Consider the following 22,322-nt stretch of genomic DNA (forward strand, 5'->3'; position numbering starts at 1 on the left):
TCAGAACATACTTTCATCAACATCACTTTGTTCTGATTGTGCAATCGATGATCCTACCACAGCTGGACTACTGTAACTCCACCTACTTGGGAATCAATAGTGCAGCGATCCATAAAATGCAACAATACAAAACACAGCTGTAAGACTAATTTTCAACCTGAAAAAATATGATTCGATATCAGCCTTCATCAGGCAACTACACTGGTTACCCATCCCATCATGAATAAAATTTAAAAGTTCATGCATTTTATACCAAATAATTCACGGAAACTCAGAAGCTCCACTCATCCAATTCTTCTCAAAGGTATGGTCTACCTCCCACAGAACCCTTAACAGGATACTACTAAAACTTCCCGCAACAAAGAATCTCCAATACAAGTGAATCTTTCACTCCATTCTTCCTAGGAGTGAAAACCTGGAATGGCCTCACTAAAACGACCAGAACAGAACCCAACTACACCACATTCCGGAAAAAAATGAAAACCAACCTCTTTGACACTTGAATTTCTCAGATCTCCCCCTGCCCAAATATTCCCCTTTTTCTCCTCCCCTTTCTCTCCCCTTCCCTCTCCATTCCTCTCTCTTTGTAAGTCGCCTTCAGTCTGCTGAGGTATGTGCGACGCAGAAATAGCAGTTTAGATTAGAAATAGCTCAGGTTATCCCATTCAGAGCATGGAGAAGCATTGAACATCTCTAATTCCTTGACATCCCTAAGGAAGCTGTGTGAGTACCTGTTCACAAAATCCCGAAAGATGTACAGATGAGAATGTGCTAGATCCACCTCTTTGTATCTCTTATTAATGAGAAGGTTGACTCTGGTGTATAGAATCCGAAAGTATCTGGGATTTGAAAAGCAGCAGCTTTCTCACCATTCTGTGGTGGTCTAATCTACTCCAAAGAGCAAAAGTTCAAGACTCATTCCTCAGTGCTCCCGGGGAGGGATACTCAGGCTTGTAATCTTTTGGAAAGAGATTGTTTCAGAATGCTATGCCTTTGACCCCATAGCATCCTATCAGTTCTTCATGGGGCATGTATTTGCAGAACATTGTGTTCAGTGTTTATGGAGTTTGTAGACACCCTCCTTAGAGATCAGGCCAAGGAACTCCACTCAGGAGTGCCGGGCTTGACATCCAGGGATACCTAATTCAAATCCCATTGCTACTGCTTCTGATTAAGAACAGATGCAGAATTTGGATTTGATCCCACAACCTCTGGGTGCAGAGGCGGTAGCTGTACCGCTAGGCCACTCCTCACCGCTAATATTCAACAGGAGATAGCTGGCTGTCTCTGCTGAATATTCACGGTTAGTGGCTAGCTGCCTATGTCAGGCAATTTAGCCAGCTAGTCATGAATATTCAAGCACTTGCTTAAGTTTAGCAGCCAAATCAGGCTGTGTAAATAGCAGGCCTATCTGTGGCCGCTGTTAACTTAACCAGCCAATGCTGACTGTTGACTCAGCCTGTTAAGTTAACAGCAGCCCCTCCCCCCCCCCCAAAAAAAAAGGATATTCAGTGCCAGTCACCGGAAATATCCTGCAATTGAATATGGAACTTAGCCATGATGTTTGACCTAATGTGTTTCCATAGCTACATCACCATAGTTGTTCCCATGCGCAGATCCTTTGCTCTCTGCATATATACCCCTCCTCATCCACACATCACCATGGGTAGACCATCTTTGTCTTTACTATTTTTGCTTAACATATACCTTTGCACATACACATGCTTACAGGAGTTCCTGTTGTAGTCTTGTGAGACTACAACAGGAACTCACAGCATGGCTCTGCCCGGGACAGGAGTGTAGAAAGACCACTCCTGCCCTGCGTCACCACTAGACCACCAAGTAAGGTCAGAGCCGGCCCAAAAGTTATTCGCAAATTTTCCCTATTCGCAGGCTGACTCTGCCTCTAACCCCCGCGAATAGGGAGGGAGAAGTGTAACTACCTTCTATGCTTTCTGATTTATATAGTTTTTCTTTCTTCCCCTTTGCCATACTGTCTGTATCTCCATTAAAACTGTGAAATGACCTTTTTAATTTCACAGTTTTAATGGAGATATAGGAAGTGCATGATTGTTTCAGAAATTCATTTCTTATAAAATCTGCAAAGCACCCTAGGGGAAGGCTTTGTTATGATTATTTTCAGTCCGTGGGGCTCTGTAACTCATTCGGTGTATGTTATAACAAAGTTTTAAGGCTTGTACTGTAACATTTAAATTACTTTAGCAATTATTTTGCTTCTCCAAAATAAATGATAATATACTGTTTGTTTTTCAGTCGAGCTCTTTCTGTTTTACTCATTCACTTTTTATTTGTTGTAAACCTTCTAGTAATCTAATATTTTTCCCAGATGTAAAACTTTAGATGACATTATTGGCTTTTTGTGTAACCTCTGTTTTATTGATTTTAAATCATGATGTTAATTTTTAATATGCGTTCCTACAGTATTGGCTCTTTAGTTAAAAACTGGAACGCAACTCTGGGCAGTGTGTGGAAGGCTATAAAAACTTACTGTCTCTCTTCAAGAGGAATTACAGAAGCACCCCCTACATTTAATGGGTTCAGCCTGCTCCAAACCTCTTAAAAGTGAGTCGCCTACAAAACCTAGGAGCTTAATAACAATTAGATGCCACCCAAAAGGGCATTATGCGAAAAGTCTGAGGAACCGTTTTACCAAACAGCAGTGAAGAAGTGGCTTTAGCGTGCACTTACACGAGTCTTTCCCACATACTAAGGACTTTTTTAGTAAAATGGCTGAAATTCCTCTCTTTGGTATTAATACATCACAACCGCAGAACTTCTGTCCTCAGCCAAGCCTACTACATGCTCCTCAGACCCTATTCCCACCCCTTTACTTGACCCCATCTCACATACATTACATTAGTGATTTCTATTCCGCCTGTACCTTGCGGTTCTAAGCGGATTACATTAAAAGATAGCTGGACATTTTCAGGAGATTACATTACATTGGAAGAAAGCTGGTTACAGGTTACATATTGAGGTTTCAGGACGTTTTGAGACATACTGTTATCCCTCCCATCTGTCATATCCTCAACCTATCCATTTTCACTGCAACTGTCTCTGATGTGGTGGTTAAGCCACTTCTCAAAAAAAAAAACCCTCACTGGACCCAATCTGCCCATCCAGCTATCACCCTGTCTCCCTTCTTCTATTCATATCCAGGCTACTCAAGCGTGCTTTCGACTTCCTTTCATATCGACAGACTCTTGATCCTAATCTAACTGATGTAAACCGCCTAGAACTCGCCGGGTATGGCGGTATATAAGAATAAAATTATTATTATTATTATTATTATAATCTGGCTTTCGCCCCCTACACTCCACAGAGACTGCCCTCACCAAAGTCCGCAGCGACCTGTTACTGGCCAGATCTAAGGGCCTCTATTCAATCCTCATCCTTCTTGACCTGTCTGCTGCCTTTGAAAATGTTAATCACTGTTTACTATTTGATACGCTGTCCTCGTTTGGATTCCACAAATCTGTCCTTTCCTGTTTTTCCTCCTATCTCTCCCATCGCACCTTTAGTGTAGGCATTGGTGGATCCTCCTCTGCTGCTATCCCACTAGCAGTTGGCATATCCCAAGGTTCTGTTATAGGACTTCTTCTTTTCTCTCTTTACACTTCTTCCCTCGGTGCCCTGATCTCCTCCCATGGATTCTAGTATCACCTATTTGCTGATGACTCCCAGATCTACCTCTCGACACCTGAAATTTCACCTAAAGTTCAAGAAAAAGTCTCAGCCTGTTTGATTGACATTGCTGTTTCAATGTCTCGCCGCCATCTGAAGCTAAACATGTCCAAGATTGAGCTGCTCCTCTTTCCTCCTAAACCTTCTGCTCCTCTCCCTCTGTTCTCCATCTATAAATATTACTATTATTGTTCCCGTCTCCTCTTTCGCAACCTTGGTGTCGCCTTCGACTCTGACCACTCATTTTCTAAGCACATCCAAAACACTGCTATAGCCTGTCGCTTCTATCTCTACAACCAAAATTTGCCCCTTCCTCCCTGAGCACACTACCTGGACCTTTGTCCACACTCTCGTAACCTCACGCCTAGACTACTGCAATTTTACTTCTAACAGGTCTCCTGCTGAACCGCCTCTCCTCCCTGCAATCGCTGCAAAATTCAGCTGCATGATTTATCTTCTGCCAACCTCGCTATACTCGCCCCTCTTTTCAAATCACTTCACTGGCTTCCTATCTGCCTCCACATACAGTTCAAACTCCTATTACTAACCTACAAGTGTATTCATGCCGGTGTATCCGTGGAGGGGCCTAAGGCTCCGATTGGCCCAGATGCCTGAGGTCTCCCCCATAGGAGGGGCCTTAAGCAACCTGGGCAAATCAGAGTTCTAGTTCCTTCCCAGCACATCCCGGGATGCACTGGGAAGATCTGCCATTTTGAAGAGGGGTGTCTGCTGGCCGGAGGGGAAAGGCATCCATCTGGTCAAACCTTCGTAAACAAAGTAAGGGGTGCAGGAGGCGTCGGAGGCATGGTGGGCTCATTGGGGCATGATGGTGGTTTCAGGAGGGTGTAGGCATCCCTTCCGCTGCCGGGGGAAGCTGGGGGGTTGTTTGGTGGCAGGAGGGAGTAGGCATCTCTCCCTCTGATGGGGGGAGGTGTTGGGAGTTTTTGTATGGTGGTGGAAGAGAGCGGGCATTTCTCTCGCTGCCGGGGGGAGGGGAGGTCAGGGGGTGTTTTGCGACGGCAACATTTTTCGGCATGTCTTACTTTCCTGTCAATGCCTGAGCCAATTAGTGCTCAGGCACTGACCAGAAAGTAAGGCTATGACAGCTCAGACCTGCTGGAAAATTTTGCTCGCAAGTATAGGACGGCGAGGGTAGGGAATCACCCAGCAATAATAGAGAATCACCTGGAATGCTCCTTTAAATATTAATGACTTCGTTGTATTAGATTTGCATGGCCGTTTTGATAATCTGCCACTAAAATATATGAACAGTAAACTGGCTGCATCTAGTTTAGTGACCACGTTAAAGTTTTGAGAATCTTACCCTCAGAGCTCCATGAGAGATCTGTCTCAGGATGAGGAAGTGCCAGGCTGTGTATAGACAATCCAAAGAATCTAGTTAATGTCACCTCATTGGGCAGAGACAGACATACTATAAAAGCAAAAAGATGCCTGAGCTCACTTCCTATTTAGAGTCCAGGTCTTGCGAGGTAAGAGCATGACACCTCACCTTCAATCTTGATGTGATTTCTGTAGGCTTTTTACTACTGTATATACTCGAATATAAACTAATCCGAATATAAACGGAAGTATCCTTTTTTCCCTCCAAAAAGAGGAAACAAAAAGTTGACTTGAATATAAACTGAGGTTAGGAAATTCTTTTTCACGGAGAGGATGGTGGATGCCTGGAATGCCCTCCCAAGGGAGGTGGTGGAGAGGAAAACGGTGATGGAATTCAAAAAAGCGTGGGATAAATAAACACAGAGGATCTCTAATTAGAAAACAAATGGTATAAATTAAAGAACTAAGGCCGGTATTGGACAGACTTGTACGGTTTGTGTCCCATATATGGTGATTCGGTGTAGGATGGGCTGGGGAAGGCATCAATGGGAACTCCATTAACTTGGAACATGAGGATGTTACTGGCCAGACTTTACGATAGATATCCTACAAACAACGGGATGGTTGGATAGGCTGGAGTGAGCTTGGACTTTAGTCTATGGCCCAGAAATATCAAAGAAGAGGCAAGTTAACTTAATCATGTATTTCTAATGAGAATAACTAATGGACAGACTGGATGGACCATTCAGGTCTTTATCTGCCATCATTTACTATGTTAGAAATTTGGGTTATCGTGTTGAGCCATTCTTTAAAGATTGCTCACCCGCCCTCCCCATTAGCTATCTTGTAAGTCAATAAACGTAATGTCTGTGATGCATATATCCCAAAGCTAACATATTCACAACAAGGCCCCTACATAAGAAAATGCAACTACAAACAACCACAAACTTAAATAAATGTAGACAAAAATCAAACTTAAAGCTTAAGAAATCATATGCAGTTCAACACCAGAGAAAGAGAAACTTTGGAATATAAAAAGAAAGCAGTGGAAATTTACAGTAAAACTGCATTTTCTGTTCATGAAATTGAAAATAAAATTATTTTTTTCTACCTTTTTTGTCTGGCCATTTTATTCATGTTTATCCCAGTTTCTGCTTTCTTCTGTCTTTTCTTTTCTTTCCAGGGTCTTTAGTCTCTCTGCCTCTTCTCACCTTCATGTCCTCTCCTACATTCATCTCTGACTTTAACCTTTTCCTTCCAATTTTCCTTCATTTATTTGTCTGATCTTTATCTGCTTCTATTTACAGCTTTCCATCTCCCTCATCCTATTATTCTCCAATTTCTTTCCTAACTCTTCCCTCTCTCCCAGCATCTTATCTTTCTCTCTCTCTTTCCCCCTTTATTTTCACTCTTCTAACCAGTATCTACTCTCTTGCCCCCTCCATCCAGCATACTTTGAAGAAAAGCCGGGGAGAGATTTTATTTCGATTTCTATCCCATTCTCCCAGAAGCTCAGAATGGGTTACAAGTAGACATTCACAATCGTTTGAAAACAGACTAGTCATGACAACAAATAGGTTACAGTAGACAATAACAAAGCTTATTCTAGAGACCAGACTGGTCAGAGCGAAGAGTACTAGGAGAAGTATATTGAGGAGGCCCGATTGGCGGAAGAGGAAGGTCTTTACTGCTCTGCGGAAGGTCATTAGTGAGTCTATCAACCTGATCTGTGTGGGTAGTCGGTTCCATAGCTGAGGTAGGAAATGGCTGTAGGATCTTTTGTACGCCTTACAGACATTTAAATACCTATGTGGCGTAAATGCGCATGAATCGAGTTTCTTTTATTTGAAAGAAAGCTCTGGAATGAGAGGACATAGGATGAAGTTGAGAGGTGATAGGCTCAGGAGTTATCTAAGGAAATACTTTTTACATAAAAGGTGGTAGATGCGTGGAACAGTCTCCCGGAAGAGGTGGTGGAAACAGAAACGGTGTCTGAATTCAAGAAGGCGTGGGATAGGAACGTGGGATTTCTCGGAGAGAGAACGAGATAATGGTTACTGCGGATAGGCAGACTGGTTGGGCCATTTGGCCTTTATCTGCCATCATGTTACTATGTTTGTATAACCATAAAGTTCTATGACATCACAATGCAGGTGTTAAGAGCCTTAGCCTATAGGAAGAGGAGATGCAAATGTTAAGAGCCTTAGCCAATAGGGAGAGGAGGAGATAATGGATGCTGTGGATGGGCCATTTGGCCTTTATCTGCCATCATGTTTCTATGAAGTAGATTCCCAACAGCCATTACCTTACACCAGAAAGAAAGGTCCTGAGAAATAAAGTGATCATTTTTCAAAGAGAAAAGGAAATAGGATTTGATAGGCCATCTTTCTGTGGTTACAATCAAAGGCTTTTACAGGCACTTTATTTTGTACCTGAGGCAATGGAGTCACAAGTTGTTGCAGTGGAAATTCAACCCAGTTCCCCTGGTTCTCAGGCCATTGCACTAATCGTTAGGCTATTCCTCCACAGGAAGTTATACATTTACCAGCAGTGAGTAAACATATAACTTCTTTATCTAAAGATTTTCAGCCAATATATGGATAGAGACAGACTGAAAATATAAGCAATCTGTAATGGGACAGAGCCAGGGCAGCAACCCAATATACGCAATATTCGGCTACTATAAGAATAGTATATAACAAACAGATAGTGGCAGAAACTAAAGGATCCTTTCACTAAGCTATGCTAAAAAAAAACATGCACAGCCATCAAAAAGGGCTTTTTTTCAGTTTGAACATAGTTATAGCCATACTGGGTCAGACCAGTGCTCCATTTAGCCCAGTATCCTGTTTCCACAGTGGCCAATCCAGGTCACAAGTACCAGGCAGAAACCCAAATAATAGCAACATTCCAGAATCCCAAAGAGTAACAAGATTCCAAAATCTCAGAGCGTAGCGCAACATTCCAGAATCCCAAAGAGTAGCAAGATTCCGGAATCTCAGAGCGTAGCGCAACATTCCAGAATCCCAAAGAATAACAAGATTCCAAAACCTCAGAGCGTAGCGCAACATTCCAGAATCCCAAAGAGTAACAAGATTCCGGAATCTCAGAGCGTAGCGCAACATTCCAGAATCCCAAAGAGTAGCAAGATTCCGGAATCTCAGAGCGTAGCGCAACATTCCAGAATCCCAAAGAGTAGCAAGATTCCGGAATCTCAGAGCGTAGCGCAACATTCCAGAATCCCAAAGAGTAACAAGATTCCGGAATCTCAAAGAGTAGCAATATTCCATTCTATCAATCCTAGGGAAAGCATTGGCTTCCCCCATGTCTTCCTCAGTAGCAGACTATGCACTTCATTAATTGCTGCACACTAACGTTAAAAGTGTACGCCATTTTTTTAAAAAAATTACCAGGGGTGCACTTACCATCTTCTGTTTAGATGATAATAATTTTTATTTCTTACATATCGCTATACCGTGAAGTTCAAAGCGGTTTACAATAAAGATACATTTTGTCAGTACATGGGATACAGGTGGAAAGAGAGTATAAGTTGGTCTCAAATCTTGAATTGGGATGGTAGAGAAGAGGGCCGTAGAGAGGATGAGGTGAGTTGGGAATTTAGAATTTGTTAAACAATCGAGTTTTCAGGGATTTTCTAAAGTCAGCGTATGTAGTGGCCTTAAGTAGGGGTTTTCCAAGCCATGTGTTCAGCCTAGCTGCCTGGAATGATAACATAGTAACATAGTAGATGATGGCAGATAAAGACCCGAATGGTCCATCCAGTCTGCCCAATCTGATTCAATTCAATTTAATTTTTTTTTTTTTTTTCTTATCTATTTCTGGGCAAGAATACCAAAGCTTTACCCGGTACTGTGCTTGGGTTCCAACTGCCGAAATCTCTGTTAAGACTTATAGTAACATAGTAGAACATTTTGTATTGGTAAGATTTCAGGGAGGGGTAATTAAATAGGTTTGTTCTGAGAGTGCTCTTGGACTCGTTGAGAGAGAACTGGGAGTTGAGGTAAGCTGGAAGAATCCCAAAGAGAGCTTTGTAACAAATACAAGCAAACTTGAAGAGGACTCTGGATTCTACGGGTAACCAGTGGAGTTTCTGATAGTAAGGGGTAATGTGTTCCCATTTTTTTAAACCGTAGATTAGACGGATCGCGGTGTTCTGAATTAATCTGAGCTTATTGAGGTTCTTTTTATAAGCTCCTAGCTATATGGTAAGACACGCTATGGATGTATTAACAACAGTAGTTAGTTCAGCCGTGATGTGTGCATGTGCTAGCTTATTCACAGTCTATGTTGGCCTATGAAGTCAAATACAGAAAATTTCTTCGTCTAAGTGAAGCTATAATATTAGTGTAGTAAGTCATTGCCACACTCACTATTCATATCAAAGAAATTTGTTCAATTCACACTTATTCAACTCTTCAACAGTTGATCACTTATCCATGCTTCAAAGAGTGCTATAATTCATAAAGTTTCTAGATTAATCTTTACGGTGACCTCAGCGGCAACACTCTGGCATCATATTTTGTGTAAAGCTAGATCCATACCGTAGCCAGCCTCCTCATCGGTCCACCGTATGTTTCTTATACTTATTATAATTTTAGTGAGATTTTAAAGCCCAAGATCACTTATCTTATCTAAACTTGGGGCTCCGACGTGAATTCAGCGTTTTGCCAGAGAGCAATTTCAAGGAGCATCCCCTATAGTGGTAAAGCACATAGTAAATACTAAAGCCTTCGATAATATATTAAAAGCTAACCATTTCATTGTTATTAGCATATCCACACTCAGCCTCTATCCATGACATGCGCCTCCCAAAAAATACAGATAATAATTACCGTGATTGGTGCACGCATATGGCAAAACTAATCCAAAGTCTATTAGCATGTTCCACATTAAGCCATTTTTACTATATTATGAGTATTTACTAGTACTTAATGCAGCTTAGAAAAAGGGCCCTTAAATGAATAGTATACTGTCTTGACCTCAGGAAGGAGGATTTAATACATCAAGCCCAGTAGCCCGTTCTCACGGTGGCCAATCCAGGTTTTTATTTATTTATTTATTTTATTTATTCAATTTTTCTATACCGTTCTCCCAGGGGAGTTCAGAACGGTTTACATGAATTTATTCAGGTACTCAAGCATTTTTCCCTGTCTGTCCCGGCGGGCTCACAATCTACCTAATGTATCTGGGGCAATGGGGGGATTAAGTGACTTGCCCAGGGTCACAAGGAGCAGCGTGGGTTTGAACCCACAACCCCAGGGTGCTGAGGCTGTAGCTTTAGCCACTGCGCCACACACTCCCCTCTAGTCACTAGTACCTGGCCAAAACCCAAGGTGTAGCAATATTCCATGCTACCAATACAGGGCAAGCAGTTGCTTCGACCCATGTCTATCTCAATAACAGACTATGGACTTTTCCTCCAGGAACTTGTCCAAACCTTTCTTAAAACCAGCTACGCTATCCGCTCTTACCGCATCCTCTGGCAACGCGTACCAGAGCTTAACTATTCTCTGAGTGAAAAAAAAAATTTTCTCCTATTGGTTTGAAAAGTATTTCCCTGTAACTTCAATCTTGTGTCCCCCTAGTCTTTATACTTTTTGACGGAGTGAAAAATCGATCCACTTGTACCCGTTCTACACTCAGGATTTTGTAGACTTCAATCCTATCTCCCCTCAGCCGTTTCTTTTCCAAGCTGAAGAGCCCTAACCTTTTTAGTCTTTCCTCGTACGAGAGGAATTCCATCCCTTTTACCAACTTGGTAGCTTTCCAAGTTTCCAAAAAGAACTTCGACGTTTACAACTCATACAAAATACAGCAATCAAACTCATCTACAAAATAGGTAAATTCGAACATGTCACCCCACTTCTTAAAGAGGCTCATTGGCTCCCTGTCACCCACCGTATAATCTATAAAATTATACTGCTCTCTTTCAAAATCAAACTCTCCCACTTACCCTTATTTCTTGATAAATTATTAATACCCCAAAGTTCTCCCCGTTCCTTAAGATCTACTGACCAAAAACTCCTTTTCATTCCATCCATCCTTAAAAGAATCCTACTATACTAGGAAAACTAATTTCGCTATAACTGCCCCCACATTATGGAATTCTCTCCCTCAATTTCTCCGCGATGAACTTCATTTACCAAAATTCAAGACTAATCTTAAAACCTTCTTATTTCAAGATGCCTTTGATAAATCTTAATCTATAATTTTATTTTTTTTTTTTTCAAGTGCAGTTTACCTGTACCTCTCAAAATTAACTTTTCTTCAGCGCGTATCACTTTCAGAGATTAAGGCCCCTTTATATCAAGCCGCTTTAGGGTTTTTATCACTGGTCGCTGCGGTAAAAGCCCCGATGCTCATAAAATTCCTATGAGCGTCAGAGCTTTTATTGCAGCGGCCAGCAATTTTTTTAAAAAAAACCCTAACACAGCTTGATAAAAGGGGGCTTAAGTTAAGTTCAATAAAAAGCTATCAATTTATATATGTTTTTAATTTATTTATTAACCTTTAAAGTGGATTTAAAAGGCAATACACTACTTTGTCCATGGGGTAATTTTGAAATCTAATCTAATCTAAACCTTAAGTTTATATACCGCATCATCTCCATGAGTATGGAGCTCGACACGGTTTACAAGAACTTAAATAATAGGTAGAGAAGAAGAAAAAAAGGTTTACATGAACTTATGTGTAGAAGGGAGGAGAAAAAGGGGGGGGAGGATGGAGTTACAATTTGATGAAAAGCCAAGTTTTCAGTTGTTTGCGGAATAATTGAAGGGAGCCCAGGTTCCGCAACGGGATGGTGAGGTCGTTCCAAATGTTAAACAATCAACATTTTTCTCAGTCTCAGCCAGTAATCTTAGACCTCAACAGTTTTCTTAACCATAATTCTAGGATTTGGCGGGTGGTACTAATCTTTTTTTTCAATGATAGGCTTTAGAGTACCCCAAGGAAAATTCAAACGGACTGAAATTGTCTTGTAGCCCTCACCCAACCTGTACTTTACAATAATTTTATTCCAGAGGTTTTTTTTTAAATTTTTGTTTTCAGCATGATTAGACTTCTATTCAAAATTCATATCATACAACAGAACCAGCTCAAGTCTTCATCCAGAAATATTCTTGGTCAGCTGCTGTTAGACCCACAGTAGACACTATTTAACTTATTATGGTCCATATTAAGGCAGTTTTTGGAACCAGATTTACCCCCTGTTTTACTAAGGTGTGCTATGTGAATTAGTGCATGTTTAGAGCACGCTAAATTTATGCATGTGCTAACGTGTCCATAGACTAACATGCACACTTTAGCGTTTAGCGCGTGGTTAACGCACTCTAAAACGCTTAGTGCACCTCTGTAAAAGGAGCTCTTAGTTCCGGTTTTTCTAAACGGCAAAGGTGTGGGAGACATATGCAGGGTACTCTAGCTGCTGTGTTACTACTCTGGATTGAGACATATCTGATGGACTTTGGCAGCTAAGTGGGTTTTTTTTTGGCCTAATGCTATGATTTCGGATCACTGTGCCTTTGGGCCCTGTTGCCATATTTTTTTCACGTGTGGGGTTATGTACCCCTGGTGCTTTTGAACATTGACTTTGCAAGCTATTACAGTGCTTTCTTCACCCTACCGGTTTGTTTGTGTAGGAGTGTATGTGAAGTGGAGTTTTTTGGCAAATGAAGCTGAACTGAGGCTTTTTCTCCACTTCTTTTTTTGTTTTCTGTTTGATCGAGTGTTTCTCCTGCTGTGGATGGTTGGGTGTATGTATGTTTAAGCCTTGTAGCGTTGCTGAGCAGGTTCGTTTGTTCTGTGTGGGGTTGTGTTTGAGATATTTATGAGACATATGCAGTCCCATTTTTGGGGGGTTTCTTATTCTTAATAAGTTTTCAATTCTGCAAGTATTCTTTCACATTGGAAGTGTAGTGTGTTATGCGGATAAGTGCTTGAGGTCTACAAAATCCTGAGTGGTGTAGAACAGGTAGGAACGAATCCGTTTTTCACCCTTTCAAAAAAAAAATACAAAAACTCAGGAGACACTCAATGAAATGACATGGGAATACTTTTAGAACAAATAGGAGGAAATAATATTTTACTCAAAGAATAGTTAATCTCTGGAATGTGTTGCCAGAGGAAGTGGTTAGCATAGCTGGGTTTAAGAAAGATCTGGACAGTTCCTCGAGGAAATATCCATAGTGTGCGATGGAGACGGACATGGGGGAAGCCCTTTTTGGGTTTCTGCCACATACTTTGACCTAGATTAGCCACTGTTGGAAGCATTTAACTGGGTTAAATGGGACCATTGGTCTGACCCAGCATGGCTGTTCTTATGTTCTCCATTTTAAACAGTGTTATTAAGACAGCATAATTTGAAAAATGTACATAGTTGTTAAGTCTTTTGCAAGGCACTATACGTTTGTTTTTTTTTCCAAATTCTCGTTTAAGAAGCACTTACCATATTTTCTGTCAACAATTTTCATTTTCAGGCCAAACCCTTGCTTGGTGACTCGAGCCGCTTACCTTGACATCCTGCTTGTACTGAGCAGCTATCTTGGAAAATTCAAAGAAGGCAGCACACCTCACGGTAATGTGTTCCATGTTGCTAACCAACCTATATCACCGGCTGAACCAAGCTCGCAGTCAATTGAGGAGGCTTTTACTAAGCTACAGTAAAATATTGCATTTTACTGCTGCTTAATGTATTATGGAAGTCGTACTGCTGGTTAGGAATTCCCTGTGGTAAAGGAAGCTATGTATTCTTTTTCTCCCTGGGAATATCGACTGCTAATGTGCGGCTCAAAGCTCCTGAAGAGACCTTTTTAAAAGGGCCACAGTTAACATTATTGATACATAGGTACTAACCCCCTGAAGATACCTCCGGTGCCCCACAAAACAACCTCCCTCTCTGTAGAACCCCCCCCTCCCCCAACCCTAAGAAACCTGGAGAGGGTTCCTTGGTTTCTAGTGTATCATGAAGGAGAGATTCCTAGTCTCTCTTGGCCTGTTTGATTCTGGGTTTGAAATAGTGCCTGATGACTCCTAGCTGTTCTTACAGTACTATTGCTAGGTTTAAACAATTACATAAGGGTATCTTGACTCCTAGTGGTAGTGTTGCGAGACTGCCTGGTGCCAGATGAGACCAGAGTAACTGGGGTTTGCTCCTGTCTCATCCATTGATTTAATAATGAACTTTCTGCTTGCATTTGCATCTCTTTATTATAAAGCACATGGTAAAACAGCTCATGATTTTTGCCATTTAATACGTTAACAGGCAAATATATCATGTTATTTCCTTAAGTCGTGTTAATAACTTCCCACCTAAGTGTCAAGAGGCATATTGTAATGGTATCTAAATTATAACACTTCGGTATTTCATTTTATTTTGTACTGTTTAAAATCAGGTGCACAGGAAATTCTCTGAAAGTAACATGTTGCAGATATTACTATAGTAGAATCTCATTTATCCAGCATCCATGGGGATTGGTGGATGCCGGATAACTCCCACCCCTACTCTATCATCTCTCCATCCCCACTTGTAGGTCCAGAATCTGTTCGTCCCTCCTTTCTTTCTCACTTTCTCACCCCATTCCCTCACTCACTCCCTCTCTCCCTCCATTTCCGAAACAGTAGAACCAGACCTGACCTGACAACTCTCTCTCCCTCAGTTCCTGAAGCAATAGAGCCGGTCCTGACAATCCCCTCCCTTCCTCTCTCATTCCATTCCCAAAGCAGCAGAGCATCCTGACAAACTCCCCTCCCTCAGTCATTCACCTGAAGCTGTAGTGGCAACCGGCAAGTAGAGGAAGCACTGGTAAACAGGCAGTTTCTGGTCAGCCCAGGAAGGGCCTTTCCTCTGCCGCATCGGAAGTGATGCATCAGAAGAAAGGCCCTGCCGGGACTGGCCTGAAGCAACCTGTTTACCAGTGCTTCCTCTGCTTGCCAGTTGCTACTACAGCTTCGGGGGAGGGAGGGAGGGAGGGTGTTGTCAGGACCGGCTCTACTGCTTTGAGAATGGAGGGAGGGTTGTCAGGTACTGTTCCACTGCTTTGGGAATGAAAGGAGGGAGTTGTCAGAACCGGCTCTGCTGCTTCAGAAACAGAGGGAGGGAGGGGGGTTGTCAGGACCATCTGCCTGCTACTTCGGGAACAGAAGGAGGGAGGGAGATATATGGCTGCCGTGATGCTTCGGGAGCTGGAGGGAGGGAAATATGTGGCTGCCATGATGCTTCGAACACTTAAAACCAACTCAATCTCTAGAGTTCATAGAAGCACTTCTGAACACAACACAATCTTGAGCCTTTTACCTCAAAAGAGACTCAACACTCATACAAATAAACCAGAAGGTCTTCTCCCTTCAACGCATAACTGCACACCAAAATAATGCGCCTCCTGGGACACGTGATATCTATGGTTCACGTAACACCTTTTGTCTGACTGCATCTCAGGGAACCTCAATGGACACTGTCAATCCAATGGTCTCAGTACATTGAAAACTTTCCCAAATAACACAGGTAAACTCACACCTTCGCCAGTTCCTTCAATGGTAGATATACATAGAAACATAGAAATAGACGGCAGATAAGGGCCCACGGCCCATCTAGTCTGCCCACCTTAATGTCCCTCCCCTACCTTTGCCCTGTGAATAGATCACCGAACAATCTTTCCAGAGGCCTTCCATTTCATACTCCACCACATCAGAAGGTATTAACAACAGATGCATCCATGCTCAGCTGGGGAGCCCACTTGGATTTCCTGCATACTCAGGGAATTTGGAGTTCCAAGAGAAAACTTTCCACATCAATCTTCTTGAGCTTCGAGCAATCTGAAATGCTCTAAGCACATTTCAGGACCGCCACCTCAATCAAGTAATGCTTATTCAAATGGACAACCAAGTAGCCATGTACTCTGTGAACAAACAGGGTGGAACAGGATCTCGCCTTCACTGCCAAGAAACAGAATAGATCTGGTCCTGGGCTACTCCTCACGACATTTTTCTAAAGGTAGTCCACCTAGCAGGGAAACAGAATATCTTGGCCGACAAGTTGAGTATGCTTCTTAAACCACACAAGTGGTCCCTCAACACCACCACTTTACGTCAGATCTTTGTGGATTGGGGCACTCCGGAAGTGGATCTATTTGTGTCTCCTCACAATCACAAACTTTCAAGCTTCTGTTCCAGAATCTACACCTCCAATTCCCTGGAGTCTGATGCCTTTTTTATGCTTTTCCCTCCAGTTCCTCTACTCAGGAAAACTGAACTCAAACTTCGCCAAGAGCAAGCCACCGTGATACTCATAGCACCTCAGAAGGGAAATGCACGTTTCAGAAGGGGAATGCACATAAATGTACTGTAACATAAATATTGGGGTTAATGCATGCTTCCAGAGACAGCTTAGAAAGGTGTTTGTTTTGTTCCAGCCCTCCGCTGGAGGAATTAAGAATAGCTTCCCCCCTAATCTCCCAATGATAAGCTGCTCTTAGCTGTACCCTTCTCCTTCACTGCCAATTCCCGACTTTGTTCCTTTCATCTAGCTGCCCCCCTATGCCTGGAATAAATTGCCTGAATTTGTCCGCCAAGCACCTTCCCTTACCTTGTTTAAAAGCAGACTGAAAACCCACCTTTTTGATATAGCCTTCAATCCATAACCCTTCTCCCCACTGTCCTCCAACCCAGCCAGCAGATTAACTGTTCCCCTTAACTATATCTGTGACATCCTATTTCTCTGTCTTGTCTGTTTAGATTGTAAGCTCTTTCGATCAGGGACTGTCTTCTTTGTGACTCTGTATAGCGCTGCTTGCGTCTGGTAGCGCTATAGAAATAATTCATAGTAGTAGTAGTCTGAAGAGTTTCAGTCTTTGGGAAACAGAGCTGTGATGTCGTAATGCCTTATTCCACCAATAAGAGCCAACCTCATCAATGATGTCACAATGGCTTAATTGTCCTGTACTCCTCATTGCCCTCCACCCAGCCAGCAGATTAACCCTTCCCCTTAACTGTCTCCATTACATCCTGTTTATCTGTCTTGTCTGTTTAGATTGTAAACTCTTTCGAGCAGGGACTGTCTTCTTTATGACTCTGTTCAGCGCTGCGTGCGTCTGGTAGCGCTATAGAAATAATTAGTAGTAGTAGCAGTATTTTGTCCCGTTCAAAAGCATTACTGGCAATACATCAGCATAAATGTTCAGAAAAAAATACACTTGTATGTTTCTTAAATGGCTGACAGCAGTGTCCATCCCACTACCCTCTGGCTCCTCTCTGCAGCTTGAGTTCTCGAGCAAGGTCTTGGGCATCATCATTGATTCCACATTGTCCTTCAATGACCACCTCCAATCCTTGGTAAAAAAAAAATGCTTTTTCAGCCTTCACATGCTGAGGAAAGTTAGATCCTGCTTCCATCAAAAACATTTTACCCTCCTTGTCCAATCCATCATCCTCTCCAGATTGGACTATTGCAACTCTATCTACTTAAGCCTAACTAAGAAAAACCTCCACAAACTCCAATGGATTCAGAATGCCGCGGCCAAGCTCATCTTCACTAAAAGTAAATTTGACCATGTCTCCCCGCTCCTGGCCAAGCTCCACTGGCTTCCGATAATCGCCAGGGTCCACTATAAATGCGCCTGTTTAACTTTCAAAATCCTATATGGTATCCTCCCTCCCTTTGTCCCTCTTTCTTGGAATTCCTCAAACCCTAATACCACCAGATCCTCCCACAAATTAAAACTATCCTTCCCCTCGCTAAAAGGCATTTCCCACACAGGAAAGCTAGGGACCTCCCTCCACTTCAAAATCACTGAGCTCTGGAACAACCTTACATCCCCTCTTCGGAACTTGAGCTCTCTCCAAGTTTTCCGCAAACATCTGAAAACCTGGCTTTTCTCAAAAAATGTAAGTCTCCCTCCAACTTAGGAATCAAGGAAACTCTTATATCTTGGCATCCCAAGTCCTCTAAATTTTCTTCACACTTCTACCTCTAACCCTCTGTTGTAGTTCCTTCCTATTTCTCCTACTGTAAACCGCGTCGAGCTCTACGAACGTGGAGATGATGCTGTATACAAACCTAAGGATTAGATTAGATTAGTGTGTGTGTTCTGGCACACACACGTGTGTATATTCTGACATACCAACATATGTATGTGTATGTTCCAGCACCTAGATGCTTATGTTGATGTGTTGACCTCATTGACATTTTAGATGTTTATTAAATAGATTAATATCTAAAGTTAGTACTTCTTGAATCTGTCTGATATTTCTATAATTACTCACTATTAAATGTGTAATGTGCTCAGTAGCCACCATAGGTCATATTATAAAATATATAATTGCCGCGATTTCATGAGAACCATCATAACACACACAGGTTCCCTATTCCTCCATTAGGCCAGAAAAACACAGCATGAAATCAGACCGAAAAAATACGGTACTTATTTTGTACCTGGGGCAACGAAGTGTTAAGTAATTTGCCCAGAGTCACAAGGAACTTCAGTGGGAATCAAACTTACAACCTTAGGGTGCCGAGGCAGCTGCTCTAACTACTAGACCACTCCTGTATAGATAAATAACACACAAAATAGAGCATCTTAACAATACCATCACATAAAACCGCACAGTTCAGTAGTCTCTCTTTCAATTGGCCTTAAAAGCTTGCAGAAAGAGGTGAGTCTTTAAAAGTGTTTAAAAATGTGGGCGAGATGTATAAAATCACAGTTGCCCAGGGAGAGCATTCCGTAATTGAGGTCCCATAATTGAAAAGTCACAGAATAGCATACCCATCGCATACACTGCATATGCTGTTTTACTATCACTGTGCTGAAGAACGAAGCCTTTATCTGGAAAAAAAATGATTTTGGACTTTCAACATCTGTATTGAGTTATAGCCAGCCTTAAATATTTTCTCATTTTGACTTCATAATAGTTTCAGATGGTGGTAACAATAAATAAGACAGATATTTATTGAGACATAAAGAAAATTAATCCCAGGTCTGATAATAGTGTAGCTTGGGGGGAGGGGGGTCATTATTTATGTAGACTGGCAGCCTGAAGATCATAATTTTTGGACCTGTGGAATCTGTCCCGAGGCAGAAAGTCTTCTCCATTCCTTTCAGCGGCAGTGAGGGCTGACTTAGGCAGGTACCAGCAAGGCACGAGTACAGGCTATTATAGCCTATGGGGAAAATCTGGGGAGGGGAGGTCTGAATTTGGCCATTTTGAGGATTCCTAGGGCCAGAGACGGTTCACCTCCATAAACCCCTTCCTTGAATTTTTTGAAGTTCAGGCTAGCTCCCCCGAACAACTTTTGCCGTGAAATCACTGCCACTGTGGCCATCTTGGATTTTCCCAATTTTATTTTAAAAGCCTCTATTTTGCCTCCAAGCCCCTCAATTTTGTTTAAAATGGATAGGGATGCTCACTACACATGCACTCCTCCCACCAAAGCAAGAAGCAGCAGCAGCAGCACCACCAACCACACGTACGCACACACACAATGAAAGGAAACAAACATCTCAAACTGAAAGGTGCAGGGACAGTGTTAAATTTCCAGCAGAGTCAAATCATATCTGAAAGCTTCCTAGGGCATTTTCCGTTTGGAGACTAGGACCATACAAGGTGATGAACCCCTCCAAAGCTGTGTTGAGTCTGAGAGGAGTCCTATGATAGCACATTTGTGGAAAGTAAAAGCAAAAGGAAGCAGTTCCTTGATGTATAAATGATATTTGTACGATTAAATTATTAACTCTGAAAATAAAAATAAATAAATAAATAAAATTGATAGGGATGGGCTCCTTTCACTGTTCTACCTCTATATCATACCAGATTTGCGCTGGATTGCCGTCAGGGGAGCATTCATGCACCGCAGGGCGCATGAGGGAAGGGCAGAAACATATGCTTAGCCTCCTCTGAGATCTCTAGGGCTGTGGAACCGCAGAGGGCCCGGGTATTAGAGATAAACTCCATTCTGGAGCTTCTAAGCAACAAAGTCACCAAACAGAGGTGCGTGGAAGCTGCAGAACCCAAGAGGCCTGAGTCTCTGCAGGGATCCTTGCTGTCTTTAGTATAGGGTTTTATCTCGGACTTTGTTAATCTCTTATGGAAAGCCTACTTAATTTGTTGGGGCCCCCGAGCCACCTGCAGGCACACCAGTGCTGGCACAAAGGGAAATTCCCCTTCAGAGTTTTCACACAGCAGTGTGGTACCTGCCTCTAGACCAGCAAGACAGCCAGAGAAGGAGTGGGAAGAATGGAGGTCAGATTTTATCCCTTTACTATCACAGGTTGGGTTCTCTTATAGGGAATGGAAGTTAAGAAGCAGTGGTTGTCCTTGACGTCAACAACTGTGCTGTACATTATTGCAGACTCCCTACAGGAGCTGAAACTAGAATCTCGGCAACCGTCGATCTCACAGGGCACCGTTATGAGTGGCACTAATTCTCAGAACACATTTTTTTCCTGCACATCCAGACATCACTTTGTTAGTCATGGATCAGTGGGAAACCCTGGAGGGTTTCCTTGCGGGTGGCTAAGGCTATATCTTGGCTTTACCCCAGGCTCCTGAGTTTCAACAGCTTTTTGTTCAGCCATAAGTGGATTCCATGGTGGCTCAAAGGACATGGGGAAGACAGAGGGGGAAGAAGGATGCTGAAAGGACATGGGGAAGACGGAGGAGAGAAGGACGCTGAAAGGACATGGGGAAGACAGAGGGGGAGAAGGACACTGAAAGGACATGGGGAAGACAGAGGGGGGAGAAGGATACTGAAAGCACATGGGGAAGTCAGAGGGAGGAGAATGACGCTGACAGGACATGGGGAAGAGAGAGTGGGGAGAAGATGCTGAAGGGAAATGGGGAAGAGAGAGTGGGGATAAGATGCTGAAGGGAAATGGGGAAGAGAGAGTGGGGAGAAGATGCTGAAGGGAAATGGGGAAGAGAGAGTGGGGAGAAGATGCTGAAGGGAAATGGGGAAGAGAGAGTGGGGAGAAGACGCTGAAGGGAAATGGGGAAGAGAGAGTGGGGCGAAGACGCTGGCAGGGAAGAAGACAGAGATGCCAGACTATGGGGGGAGCGGAGGGAAGAAGATGGGTGCCAGACCAATTTGGAAGGGGGGGAAAGGGAGAGGCACAATAACAGAGCAAATGGAAGACGCAGAGAGAAGAGAGATAGTGGATGGAAGGAATTGAATGAGAACATGAGGAAAGCAGAAACCAGGCAACAAAGGTAGGAAAAAAATTATATTTCTTTTTTTTTTGCTTCAGGATAAAGTAGTATATTAGTTGTGTTGATAAAAATTTTCTGAGAAGCTAAGTATCTTCCATTGGCTTTATTTTATTAAATTTAGACACTTGAACTTTCTTGCTCGGCCCCCCTGGATCAGGGGCAGAGACCACTTCGTAGAGAGGGTGTTTTGATTTTGCTTGCACTCCTTTGCACTTTTGTGTTATTTATCACTAAAACTCACAGAGAGCCCGGGGATGTTTCACAGTTGACACTCTTCTGGGTGCAAACCAGTGACAGCCGTTACCTCTGGGGGACTGGAGGATGGCTGTGTGACTGAGGGCTCTCTCAAACATTTATTAAATATTTAATATATGTAATATTGATTTTGAGTGGCTTCTATTTTCTCTTCTCTACGGGTGGTCTCTCCCTCTCATCTCAGTTTCCGCCTTGGGGCTTGGGAGATTTTCTTCGTTGAGCTTATAAATTCTTCTCCCATTTTTTCGGGTTTATTCAGGACTCAGATAAAAATTTATAAACATTAAAGGCTCTGGTAGAAACCTATTTACAAAGTATGTATTCTTCCCAATTAATATTTCCAAATTAATAAAGTCTCTTTGCTTATTTGTAAATGGGTTTCTACCAGAGCCTTTAATTCAGTAGCATAATTAAATGAAATAACTATTTCTGAAGTTTATAGGGACGGGTGGGGATGGAGGGGATTCCTCGCGGGGACGGGTGGGGACGGAGGGGATTCCTCACGGGGATGGGTGGGACTTTGACTGGGACAGATGAGATTTCTGTCCCCGCGCAACTCTCTAATCCAGGCACACCCATAATTAGGCAACTGGCTAATTAGAACCCCATCCAGACTGAAGGGGGAGCAAGCAGTGAAGGAAGTCATAGGTCTCCTGCAGGACATGAGTTGTATACACTTCTCCCTCCAAATCTGCGGTTTCAGCATCTGCGGATTCGGTTATTTGTGATTTAAATTTAAAAAAAAAAAAAAATTTTAATTAAAGCTGTATTCCGGACCTTTCCCGCCTCCCTCCCACTTT

At 42.6% G+C, this 22,322-nt stretch overlaps 1 protein-coding gene across 2 annotated transcripts in view; it reads left to right on the forward strand.

Moving 5' to 3' along the window:
• The window catches only part of THADA (THADA armadillo repeat containing), a 538,115-nt gene that overhangs the window by 351,927 nt on the left and 163,866 nt on the right, over window positions 1–22,322 (forward strand). For both annotated transcript variants that reach the window (XR_004538762.1, XM_033937269.1), the window contains exon 31: window positions 13,545–13,642. Coding sequence is in view for 1 of the 2 variants with exons in the window: in XM_033937269.1 (XP_033793160.1) it covers window positions 13,545–13,642 (98 nt within the window). In the remaining variant the exon portion in view is untranslated. The remainder of the gene's footprint in view (window positions 1–13,544; window positions 13,643–22,322) is intronic.

The sequence above is a fragment of the Geotrypetes seraphini genome, chromosome 3 (assembly GCF_902459505.1).
Source record: "Geotrypetes seraphini chromosome 3, aGeoSer1.1, whole genome shotgun sequence".
NCBI classification, from domain to species: domain Eukaryota; kingdom Metazoa; phylum Chordata; class Amphibia; order Gymnophiona; family Dermophiidae; genus Geotrypetes; species Geotrypetes seraphini.